The sequence below is a fragment of the Canis aureus genome, chromosome 7 (genome assembly GCF_053574225.1).
Source record: "Canis aureus isolate CA01 chromosome 7, VMU_Caureus_v.1.0, whole genome shotgun sequence".
Classification (NCBI taxonomy): domain Eukaryota; kingdom Metazoa; phylum Chordata; class Mammalia; order Carnivora; family Canidae; genus Canis; species Canis aureus.
The window spans coordinates 35,671,757-35,685,150 of record NC_135617.1 but is presented as its reverse complement, the minus strand read 5'-3'; the positions used below and the strand labels follow the sequence as shown (position 1 = coordinate 35,685,150).

At 34.4% G+C, this 13,394-nt stretch overlaps 1 protein-coding gene across 1 annotated transcript in view; it reads right to left on the bottom strand.

Moving 5' to 3' along the window:
• Positions 1–1,090: 1,090 nt before the first annotated feature.
• The window catches only part of TMEM30A (transmembrane protein 30A), a 35,865-nt gene continuing 23,561 nt past the window's right edge, over positions 1,091–13,394 (bottom strand). Inside the window, exons 3-7 of the mRNA XM_077903346.1 lie at positions 11,834–11,941; positions 9,232–9,319; positions 7,258–7,401; positions 6,415–6,621; positions 1,091–3,779 (exon numbers count right to left, since the gene is read on the bottom strand). Coding sequence (XP_077759472.1) covers positions 3,586–3,779; positions 6,415–6,621; positions 7,258–7,401; positions 9,232–9,319; positions 11,834–11,941 — 741 coding nt within the window. The 3' untranslated portion in view covers positions 1,091–3,585. The remainder of the gene's footprint in view (positions 3,780–6,414; positions 6,622–7,257; positions 7,402–9,231; positions 9,320–11,833; positions 11,942–13,394) is intronic.

The window sequence follows — 13,394 nt, the reverse complement described above, 5'->3', positions numbered from 1 at the left end:
TAGAAGAGTCATTTTATTATTAAGATACACTAAAACAAATACTAAAGAAAAGCCAGGAAAAAGCTAAAGTGGGTGGCTTTAACCCAGGTGGCTCAGTGGTTTAGCACCACCTTCAGCCCAGGGCCTGATCCTGAGACCCAGGATCGAGTCCCATCTAGGGCTCCCTGCATGGAGCCTGCTTCTCCCTCTGCGTCTCTGTCTCTTTCTCTATGTGTCCCTCATGAATAAATAAATAAAATCTTCAAAAAAAAAAAAAAAAAAAAAGGAAAAAGCTAAAGAAAGGACAGGGAAAAAATTTTTTTAAGTGTATACACGTTCTTCTGACAAAACATAAATTTATACATTTACAAATATATAAAATCAAACAAGGTCACCATGGTCTTGAGTTTAGACATGATATTTATTTTGAAATTTCAAATGACATTAGAGGAAATAGGATTTTTATGTTTACTGAATGGGGCATGGGCTAGAAAAAAAAAAGAGCTCTAAAAATCTCTTTACTAGGTCATCTAAACTCTACAACCAACATTTATGCATCAAAATTTTTCTTGAAAAAGTACTCCTCACTCCCTCCACCCTCCCTTCAAAATAACCCTGTTCACAAAGAACAAAACTTTTCATCCTAAACAACAAAGGACCATACAACAAATCTAAGAGGCAGTGTTTCCATGAAGACAGGAAGTGAGCAAGGTAACAGTATTGACTAACCCTAGGTCAGCGGTTCTTTCCGGGCCTGGCTTTTCATTTCCTGTATGCCCCACCCTCTTCAATTATCCTTGCTTCTCTACCAGTTCTTCCCTTTCTATTTACTAGATTTGTCCTTGGTCTAACACCAAATTTAGCCTATCTGGCTATAATTCAGGTGACAATCTGAGCACCTCCTGGTAAGAAGAGATGTTTCCCAGTAAAATAGACAGATCTTGCAGTTAATGCTGATCAAGTGATTAAAATATACACATAAAAGCTTTCAAATCTGGCATGAAAATGTTAAAACTCAGGACTTACTGACCTTGAGCTAAAATTTAGTGCTCAACATTAGCAAAGACACTGGGGCATTATTACTTTAGCAAGACACTTAAACATAGCAAGATTAATTTTGTTCATTTTTATTAATACAGAACATACTAACAGAACATTATCTTTGAATATATTCAGGATTACAAATACTGTTACTAACCAATAAACAAAAAATATTCACTTGACTCTCCTCTTGGTTGAGTAATTCTCCATTAGTACAGTTATTTTTCCCATTTTATTTTTAACTGCCTTATGATTCTAATGAAATTTCTTAGCTTTTACTTATTAAATAATTCCTTCAATTGGAAAACTTCATATATCAAAATACTTCCTGAAAGTCAATGCATTCTTCAATGCCTTCTACTTAACCTAAATGCAATAAAACGCAGTATGATTCTCTGAAAGTTGAATATGACATCAATATTTCCAAAAGATAAGCATAAAACCCCTAAGAAACAAATGCCCCCCCCCACCATGCTTCAGAGGCCTTATGAATGTTCCACATTCTTCATAATTAGTAACAGGAATCCCTCAGAGCTCAAATGGCAGGGAACTGGAAGGAAATTGGGCCATCAATGAACTTGTAAGATAGATAAAACTCCAAATATATTTTAAGATTCTGTCTTCACCACAGATGAGAAAGTGCTGGAAAGATCTTCAACTTTTCTTTAGCGGCACCTTTGGTCCCCTAATTAGAAAAAGAGATGCAGGATGGCAGTCCTTCTTTACATAAACTCGATCTGGGAAGACTGGCAAAAACCTTTTCCCCTAATGACGTATCCCAGAAAATAAAATGCTATACGCAGGAGGGTCAAATATCAGAATAAATGACATTCTGAAGGACTAACAAAACAAAGGATATTTTTAGACAAAGAATACTCTATGCACTCAGCAATTTCAGAATAATCATACAGAAAGTACCTCATGCAATAATACTCTACCAGTTAAAAGTCATTATGAACTACAAGTTCTTTTAACTGAATTTCATGTTATACAAAACTTATGAAGCATGGCACATTTCTATTAATCATTACATTATTTTTTGTTTTTTTTAAAAAAACATATATTAATCAAAATTGATACATTACCCAGACCTTTTGATTTACAATATAACTGAAGGAAATCATTACAAACTGAATAAACAGCCATTCTTCTTTACAAACATACGAGTCACTTTAGTTAAAAAAAAAAAAAGCAATTTCAATGCAATTAAGTCATCTCTGATTAAGACATACATTTTCATGCATGTGAAAAAATAGGTTTACATTCAAAATAAGTTCCATAGCAAACAAATTACAGCATTTATTCAATAAGGAATATTAAAATAATTCCAGTTAATAGAAAATAAAATAACTTCAACCATATATATTATAATTTATCATGTGCGTACTGTAAAATCTCCAGAATTTAATTAGAAAATTTAAAGAATTTATTTTTAAAGTATGTTTTAGGAAACAACAACCAAAATAATTGGTACCTTAACTAAAGAGAATGTGCATACACATCCACATTTGACCTATATACAAAAATTGAATGAAATATAGAAGAAATGAAGGTTACTATTTTCTAAAATTTCTGCAATGTAACATTAGTACTTAAATCAAAACTTACCTGCAAAATAAAAACAGCTTGAGGTATTTCCAATGCTGAAGCAAATTTCTGAATGCTAAATACCACAAGAATGAAAACAGTCTCCTTTCAACATTTATATCTGGTTTATAGTTGAGGCAGAAGATGAAGGTCTGCCAAGGAGTTTTCCCATCTCACCTATATTTCTGTATCCCTTAGGAAGTGTAAGCTTCAAGGGAAATGATCACATGTAAAAACATATCAAGTGAATTGGGGTTCCTGACTGCAACATCTCAACCAAATGGAAAAAGAATTTTAAATTTTCCCACCTGAGGCCCATCTGACCTCTTCAGACATGACCATTAATTACTATGCTAGACAAGGTAAGCATTTTCTTGTCCTTTGAAAATAAAGCTAAACTTGTCAAAGAACTGTACTGAATAAATTGAATACATGAACCACCTCCAAAAAGATGGTACTTTAAGCCTTTACACACGACACATGAAAATGATGAAGTGTTTTATTTAAATTTGGTCTTTCTTCATCGTTTTGTAACTCTAAATCCTGCAAGGTTAGCAAGTCATTATATTCATACATCTTGTAATCCCTTTCTTCACACAATAGGCACACGTATACAGCATCATATGTCAATATAATATTATCAGCACAGCATAAACATTTAAGCAATAGATGCATTTCACATGAAAGAGGCTCTATGCATCATATGGCCTGACCCAACAAAAAGCAAACATTAGAATGCCATTTCAGAAGTTACAGTGTTGATATGATCAATATAGTTAATTTGTTTCATACCCGTCATATATTTCCATAAGACATCCATAAAGAAGAAGCAAAGGACAAAAACTGCTTTAAAAAAAAAAAAAAAGTTATGTGCCAACTTCAAAAATGACATACTAACCAGACATCAGCATTCGAAAGCTAAGTTGAATAGGACTGGCCTTGATGCACATGCAGTAAATTTGTTTTCAGAATATAAAATTAAATAGTAATGTCAGCAGTATTACTACTGTTTCTATATTTATGATTAATTACTAGCAGTACAACTCCGAGAAGGAAGGAGATGGATCCAATAGCGATGTAAGCAATCCCCAAAAATGGATTTTTTCCTCCCATCCATGAAATAGTGCTTAAGATCATCCGTTTTCGTCCATCAAAAGAATGTACGGGGTAATCTGAAGAGTGTATAGGAAGACTTTTCTATGTCTAGGTACTTGATTTTTAAAATATAACTTAAAAATTAGGCATTTAATTGCTTATAATTCATTGGTATAATTCTATGATACACAGGCACCTTACATTTTCTGAGTCACAAAATATATAATTACCTTGAAGCACTGATTTAGCAAATTAAACGTTAGTAGTAAAAACCAATAATAGTTTACAAGCTAAAGCAGCCAAATTTAAATTAAGGGTTATATGGTTTCTCAGGTACTTGTACTCTCATTACATAGAAGGGGCAAAAGGCCACAAAGAAATGCAATGTGAAACAAATATTTCAGATGAACAGCAATAAAACCCATAGAGAAAGAGGAGATCGACGGACCAGAAGAAAAAGGAAGAATGAAGAGATTAGAAGGTCTCTGTGAGCTCAAAGAGCATGAACAAAGAGTAATTATGAGAATATGAGAGGATTCTGAGCACAAGGTCAAAGGGTATGATACTGAAGTTTTAACTTGCTAATTTGGAGCAATGATAAAACTCATGGTGTGACACAGAGTTGATGGCTGAAACAGAATAGAAGTGAAGGGTGGTCTATTAGAGACTTAATCAATGGAATATCAGTATACTGAATAAACTATTTACATGAACCAATTCTAAGATTTTGGGGAGAATTGGGGCAGAGAAGATAGAACTAAATCCCTACGTGAAAGGTTTGCAACCTTTTCCAAAGCATCTTTTGAATCAAATTTAGGCCCCATCTGTTTCTCTAGCTTCTGCAATTTTCCATCCCTACAGATGGACCCTATTATTCCAAAGGTCTCTCAAATCAATCCTAACCTGAAGCAGGAATGACTGCAGTAAGATTTCCAACTAATAAAAACACTCTGGGGGGACAAAATATCAAATTACCCGTCTAGCCTTTCTCTGTATTCCAACCCCCCAAAATGGGCTTCTGTCTTAATTCTAATATCTAATATCTAGGTTCCAACCTTATACGTAATTTTTGTAATTACCCTTAATACTTTACAGACCCAAATTTCCGTCTTGACAATCTTTAAGAGCCTACATTCCTCCTCAGTTTTCTTCACAATGCCTAGGATGCAAATACTCTGTCAACTAAGACAAAGTGCTGAGTACTCCAAAAACTTTCCTTTATTATGCTCTAGGCTACAGGCCTGTCTATGTTCTTATATCTTACTAGATCTCCTGGATATTGTGACAGAGTTGCTTTCTACTTTGGCAATAGTCTTAGGATAATGTTCTTTCTAACAGCACCTCAACTGGGTCTGTCTGTCCAAAATTGCTCCCATGTGGGCCTAGTTTCTAAAACTTGGCTACTTTTACCCTGTCACTATCAGGTCATATTCAGTTGCATACTCAGATGCAAAATCAAGAGACTAAGGATCCAAAAAGATATTTCTCTTGAAATTAGGTCATTAATTAATGCATTATTAAACTGAAACTATACACTTATGGCTAATTTGGATTATGAAAACTCAAAACTGCAAAGATCATTAGCAAACATTTGAGAAAATTTTCATTCATGATATATGTAAGCAATGGGCTACAGATTAAAAAATATAAGGACTTTTTTTTAGAATAAAAGGTAGTGCCCAATATTTCCAGCTAAGGAAGACTTTGTATCCAGGCCAATATGGCTTGGTCTGACTACTTGAGTGAACTAGCTAGGGATGCAGCCTGTAGTAGTGGCTGACGGTAAAGTCATGGCCTTTCAAGTCAATACCTTGATTATAAATCCCAACTCTTCTATTTATTACCTGAACAATCTTGGGAAAGTTACTTAAATGCTCTATGTGCCTGTTTATTGTCTATGACATGGAAATGATACCCATCTCATAATGCTTTAACTAAATAAAACAATGAATGGACAGTACTTAGTATAATGTTGACATACAATTAGAATGAAATAAATGATAGTTATCAGCACTTAAGAGTATACCTGAATTGTTAATGTGGAATAATATAGCTAATGATAAAATGTTTTGGTACTATGAGTGAAACCATTATATTGATGTGAACTAATATCCACTGATTTTTAATATCTAAAAATATATATTAAAATAGCCCAGTACTACCAATGCCTATTTAGCATGAGTTATGCTCATTGGCCTTTGAATTATTATTATTATTTTTTAAGATTTTATTTATTCATGAGAGTCACAGAGAGAGAGAGAGAGAGAGAGAGAGAGAGGCAGAGACACAGGCAGAGGGAGAAGCAGGCTCCATGCAGGGAGCCCGATGTGGGACTCGGTCCCCAGCCTCCAGGATCACGCCCTGGGCTGAAGGTGGCACTAAGCCATTGAGCCACTCAGGCTGCCCTGGCCTTTGAATTAAACTCAATTACAATCTCCACTGTAGAAATATTTAGCTTCTTAATATACCTAGCACCAACATCTTAAATAATTCTACCAAATAATATGCTTGAATCCTAGTATAAAATATATCAAAATTTAAGACTTCCAGAAGATAAAAATGGAAAGATACTTTCTCACATATACACACATTCTCTTATAAAAATGCAGAGATCAAAACTAAAACAGAGTAGCATATCACATAACTGAGATAAGGGTGAACCACACTCCTTTCAAAGTCTATGAATCTGTGCACAGGGCCAAAAAAGGATACTGTATGTGATATTCAAATAGTATCGTCCAGCTGGTAATGTTGGATGTAAATCACTTTTCCGCTCTATAAGACGATATAACTTACGAAAAGTAGGTAATGCTGCAGTACGCATCCAAACAATAAAATCCTCATTTATGAACCCATTATTATCTGGTTCAGAATCCAGCATGTACACTGGCTTAACCCAGTTTACTGGATTTGTTGTACCTTAAAAAAGAAGGGTAAAAGGAGGGGACAAAATATTCAATTAAGAGTTACACTTAAAATTCACACTCAAAGATACAGAATACACAATCTGAGTATTTTTCCTATTTTCAAAGGTACAAATGCTAAGAAAGTCTTAAAATCTAGAGACGAATCCATTTCTCATCTAACAACAAATAACTACAAAGATTTGATGGCCATCCTCATTAAGAAAATACTAAAAGTATGCTATTGCATATATGCCAAAAAGCAGATGATTTAATGCAAAGATATAATGGTAAAAAACATTACATTGTGAATTTAAGGAGGCACAGAATCAAACTAAATTTTAATTTATAAGTATAATAAAAAATTGGGCCTATTTAAAAGAAGGTTGGCTGCAGGTTTAAAATACAATGCCTGAAATGCTTAAGAGAAAATACTGGAAAAATTCAAAATTAAAAGTACATCTACATTTTCTTTAGAATTTCAGTACATTAGAACATATTTTGCCTAACTTAATATGAAGTTAAGAAAAGTTGCTGTTTTCGTAAAACAAAAGCATAAACATTTTTAAGATTCTAAAGATAGAAAATTTTAGGTACTTCATTAAAACTCCTAGTTTCTATCATTTTTTAAAGAAATATTAGTAAATTTTACCTTTGAATCGTTCTTCTAGACTTTGGTCTCCAGGGGGATTTCTGAATTTTACATTTTTATCAGTCCACCAAGCAATACCTTTCTTTTTCAAAGGAATAGGTGTAGGATAAGATTCATTGCCAACAAGAAACAATTCTAATGTATCTAAACAGAAAAAAGAAGGTATTGTTAAATAGCATCTACTATATTCTATGAGAAATGAGGATTTGGTATCTGCTCCCAAAAGTGGTTATAACAGAGTAGGCAGGCATACATTTGGTCTTGATTTACTTATATGTGATAACTTTGTAATCCTAGGTGGAATTCTCTTTGCTCAATATAGTTAGAGGTCACTTCTCATGTATGGCTAGCTGATACATAATAAGGTCAAATGTTTTAATATTAACCCAAATAAAATAATTTGCAGAATAAACCCGCTTCTCCTCCTATCCTCTAAACACATTCCTGAATAGTTTCTGGCTTATCCACTTCTCTATCTGTACGTCCAATATAGCTACTGTAGGCATTAGCTACATAGCTATAGAGCCACTGAAATTATGGCTGGTCCAAATGAGTATGTTTTGTAAGTATATATTTCAGAAATAAAAAACTCAGTACAAAAAAAACAGGATATAAAATATTTCATTCATAAATCTTATACAATGAATATCATTTATATGCTAAAAAGGTAATATCTGGGGCATATTGGGTTCAATAAAATATTAATTTCACTTGTTTCTATTTATTGTTTTTATTTATTTTTTAAAACATTTTTAATTTTTTTTTTCTTAAAATTTTATTTATTTATCCATAGAGGGAAAGAGAGAGGCAGAGACACAGGCAGAGAGAGAAGCAGGCTCCATGCAGGGAGCCTGACGTGGGACTTGATCCAGGGTCTCCAGGATCACACCCCAGGCTGCAGGCGGCGCTAAACTGCTGCGCCACCGGGGCTGCCCTATTTATTATTTTTAATGTGACTATTTGAAAATTTTAACCGTCTCATACTGATAGTTTACATTATATTAATATCAGACAGTGCTGGTCTAAATGACCAAATATATAGCTCCTTTGTATTGGGATAAATATTCAGAATTTGTGAAAAACGCAGTCTGACTTTTATTTTATCATATATGAAATATGAAGGCTAGCACAATGTCTCTGCTTCTTTCCTCCCAGAGAGAGATTCATTCTTAAAATATAATTCTCGGGGCGACTGGGTGGCTCAGTTGGCTTGGCTAAGTATTTGACTTTGGCTCAGGTCATGATCTCAGGGTCCTGGGATCAAGCCCCATGTTGGGCTCCCCATTCAGTGGGGAGTCTGCTTGCCCCCCTCCCTTTCTCTCTGCCCCTCACCCCTACTCATGCTCTTTCTGACTCTCTGGCTGTCTCTCAAATAAATGAAAAAAATTTAAAAAAAATCTCTAAAAATGTCACAAAACATTATAACATCCCATTAAATAACTAATTGATATATTTATTTTAAAACTGCTTGGGGCACCTGGGTGGCTCAGCTGGTTAAGTGTCTGACTCTTGGTTTTGGCTCAGATTATCAGACTGAGCCCAGAGTGGAGCTCTGTGCTTAGCGGGGAGTCTGCTTGAAGATTCTCTCCATCTATCCCTCCCTCTACTTGCATATGCACATGTGTGCACTCTCTTCTCAAATAAATACAACTTTTTAAAAGATTTTATTTATTTATTCATGAGAGATATACAGAGGCAGAAACATAGGCAGAGGAAGAAGCAGGGTCCCTGCAGGGAGCCCAACTGGGACTCAATCCCTGGACTCTGGGATCACAACCTGAGCCAAAGGCAGATGTTCAACCACTGAGCCACCCAGGCATCCCCAATAAATCTTTAAAAATAAAATAAATAAAGTTGCTCAATTTCTCAATTTCATTCATGTTTACTAGACATCAAATTAGAATCAATAAATTATACAAATTTTCCTATTTATGTGTTTATAATCCATGTTTTTGTTTAGTATCTATATCATACCATTAAACATGCTGTTGGCAATAGCTCCACAAGGAGCAATTGGTTTGTCTTCATTTCTTCGATAAGGCTCACATTCCTTACTGGGATTCTGATATTTAGAAGGAAAAGAAGAGACAAATTATTATATGAGCCTCTGGGATAACTACAAGCCAGCCATAATCACTGATTAAAAATTCAATCCCCACATGTACCTCACTTACAATGCATACAGATTAAGTCTGTATTGCAAAGACTATGAATAACAACACATTTAAATACTCAAATTATTTAATGTTACTGTATTACCTTTTTATGTAATCCTTCCTTGCAAATATTTTGTCATATAGGCATATATCAAATTGACTGTTTTATTTTCATATCAACACACAAAAATCATACCACAAAGAGTTTTCTACCCAAGAAAAATTAAGCATTCTATTGTCAATCCAGTTGTGATGTAATAAAAGGAATCTTCAATTTAAAGTAGATTGGAGGCTCTACTTCTACCGATGTACTAAGTAACTTTGATAGTAGATTGTGAAGGATCTTACACACAATGTTTTAAGTAATTTGGACTTAAATCTGTCCATTCTTAAAATCTTTAAAATTTCTGAAAGCCACCTGGTCTTAAAATCATCTATTTTGATCTAGCTCAGGGATCAATAAATGACATACTACAGGCCAAATCCAGCCCACCACCTGTTTTTATAAATAAAATTTTATTGGAACATAGTTACACTACACCCACTCATAAGTACTGTCTATGGGCTACTTTCATTCTACAGTGGTAGAGGGGAGTAGCTGTGTCAGAGACCATATGACCTGTAAAACTGAAGATGATATTTCCTGTCTGGCCTCTATGGAAACAAAATCATCAATTCCTAGTTTAGGCTAAAAGCTCTGCCTACAGCCTGTAAGAAAAGAATCAATCTCTGCTTCTTTTGCCTTTAGCAAAGAGAGGATATATCTAAATAAAAGAATTGTAAATCAACTACCATTTTCCAGGTCTCTGAACATGCCGCATCTATAATCCCAATAAACAAGTTGATAAAGGTCTAAGAATTCTATGTGTCTCACAGGACAGCACCTTCTCTGGATTTGAGTCCCCACATGAACTGCAAAATACTGCAGATCTAACCAGATTAAATAGACTTATTAATTTCCTAAGATTCCCAAACATTAGGAACTAGCAATAAAATAAGTAGGGACAACCTAGAGCAGATATATGCTTACCAGGAGCATTCTGGTCACAATATAGTCTTAAATGGCATTATAAGAGATTCATTGTTTCTAAGAAATTCTAAATAGCTCCGACTCTGAAGGTTTGTGGCACTGGCAGCAGTAACATAAAAGACCATCAACCACTACTATGAAAAGCTGAGTAATAGTCAGGAAACTAAGATCCTCTATCCCAAATCCAGCTGGGCATCAGAAGGGGAGCTTGTTTAAAATAGGTATTTTAGAGCTCCATCCCTGCAGACAGACATGAATTTTTTACACTTAGAAGTCTGGAATCTGGGCAGCCCAGGTGGCACAGCGGTTTAGCGCCGCCTGCAGCCTGGAATGTGGTCCTGGAGACCCAGGATGAAGTCCTGCATGGGGCTTCCTGTGTGGAGCCTGCTTCTCCCTCTGCCTGTGTCTCTGCCTCTCTCTCTCTCTCTCTGAATAAATAAATAAATAAATCTTAAAAAAAAAAAAAAAAAAGAAGTGGAATCTGTATTTTCAAAAAGTTCTTCAAACAATTTTTCAGTAACCAATCCTTTGAACTTTATACTTAGGCTTCCCACAAGTTAAAAAATAGACAGCATGTTCAATTCTAAAACACAACCTCAGAAATTAAAAGTAGTTTATTTACATATTCCTACCTGGTATAATAATGAACAAATCCAAACAGACCAATTATATATCCAGGATGCTAGACTCATCAAAATCCGATTACAGATTAATAAAGCAAAAATCTAACGGCACTATAAGAAAGAAGCAGATAGTAGGGCACCTGGGTGGTTCAGTTGGTTAAACGTCTGCCTTTAGCTCAGGTTGTGATCTCAGGGTCCTGAGATAGAGCCCTGAGTTGGGGCCCCTACTCAGTAAGGAGTCTGCTTTTCCCTCTGCCCCTCTCCCCTGCTGATGCTCTCTCTTCTCTCTCAAATAAGTAAATAAAATCTTAAAAAAAAAAAAAAAGCAGGTAGTAATAGTAATGTATCCTCTGACTGGAAGAAATCATTCATCTGTGCGAATTCCAGGGGGGGAATTTAACCAAAAATCCTCATTAAATAAACTATAGATGACAAGTAACACTTTAATTTCATCCTAACATTATTAAATTTAACATTTCTTTTTGTCTATTTTTTAAGACTTTATTTGTTTGAGAGAAGAGAGAGAGAGAGAGAGAGAGAGAGGAGCACACAAGCTGGTGGGGGAGAAACAGAGGGAGAAGCAGACTCCCACTGAGCAGGGAGCCCGATGCAGGGCTTGATCTCAGGATCCTGAGATCAAAAGCAGCCAAAGCAGATGCTTAACTGACTGACCACCCAGGCAACCCTAAATTTAACATTTCTAACTAAACTATTACCATATATTATTTATATCTACCACATTTTCATATTCCCACCATTTTACTTACAAGTAAAGCACCAGAATCTCCATTTAGCTGACTATCATCTCGAGACTTCACATAACGACGATGGTTTTGATAGAAATTAGACAGTCCATAATACATAAACACATTGCCCTAGAGAAAGAGAAGGGAAACAATTTTCATATGAAACTATTAAGTATGAACTTGTTTTATGCATACACAAAAGCTATGTTATTTGGACTATAATAGTTTAGAACTTGTTTTAACTTAAAACAAATACTGGAGTGAATCCTACCAATCCTTAACAATCTCAAACAGTACAAATTGCAAATAAGGTTTAAGAAGGTATGTTACAAAAGTCTAAGAATAAACTTAGAAAATATCCTTAAAAACTTCAAAGAAGTACTATCTTCATGAAAAAAAAAAAAAAAAACCCTCGAAGTATCTATCAACCTAAAAACTTTAAAGAAGTACTATCTTCATGAAAAAAAAAAAAAAAACCCTCAAGGTATCTATTACCCTATTTTGATCTATTTTCAACTTCAGATGTTCTCCATTCAGATTGGTCTCCACCCAGTCAATTTTTCAATAAGATAATAGTCAAATTTTCATTTATTGCCCAAGTAAATTCTGAACTTGAATTGAGACAATAAATTTCTCAACAGATACTATATTAGTAGTTAATGAGTTAATAATTAGTAAAGTAAGATGAGTCAATATAGAACAATTAAGAAAAATATTTTAACATAGTTGAAGGAGCCAATGTGGAATAACTTGGGAAAGAAGAGTAACCTATATACATTATAATTATTTAGAAGACACCACAAACCCATCTTGTATGACTTAGAGTTTAAGAGGTAGCAAAAACATTAATCTATTTTCTCCTTTCTGGTAGCTACCTCTATAGTCTACAATCATCAATACTCAATAAAAAAAATTCAGTAACATTTTAAGTAGGCTTTATTTAATTTGGTATTTTCACATACACAATTATTTATTTAAAATTTGATTTTCAGGGATGCCTGGGTGGCTCAGTGGTTGAGCATCTGCCTTTGGCTCAAGGCAAGATCCTAGGATTCAGGATCAAGTCCTGCATTGGGCTCCCTGCAGGAAGCCTGATTCTCCCTCTGCCTATGTCTCTGCCTCCCTCTCTGTATCTCTCGAGTAAATAAATAAATTTGCAGCATAATGCAAATCTTTAAAATAAATAAATGAATGAATGAATAAAATTTGATTTTCAAATGTCAAACTATGCAAACGTTCCTATTCCATATAAAGAAAATGTTTATATAAAAGCTAGTTTTGGTATCAAGATATCACAGAAACAAAGAATATGCTAAAAAAAAGAGTATCATCTCAATTAAGAAGCAGTACAGTAAATTTAACTTATAAACTTTAAAAGAAATCCCGTCAATAAATAGAGACAAAAAACTCTGAAAGGGCTGTTAGTCTAATCCAAAGTTTGGTCTTGTGAAGGAACGCAGAGCCCACAAAAGAATACGCCTTTCAGGAAGAGAAGTTCTGAAATAGGTGTTTTTGGATGGAGAATGAAACTACTGAAGCTTCTAATAATTACAAGTCTGTTTTATCTCAATTCTGCCTGCTT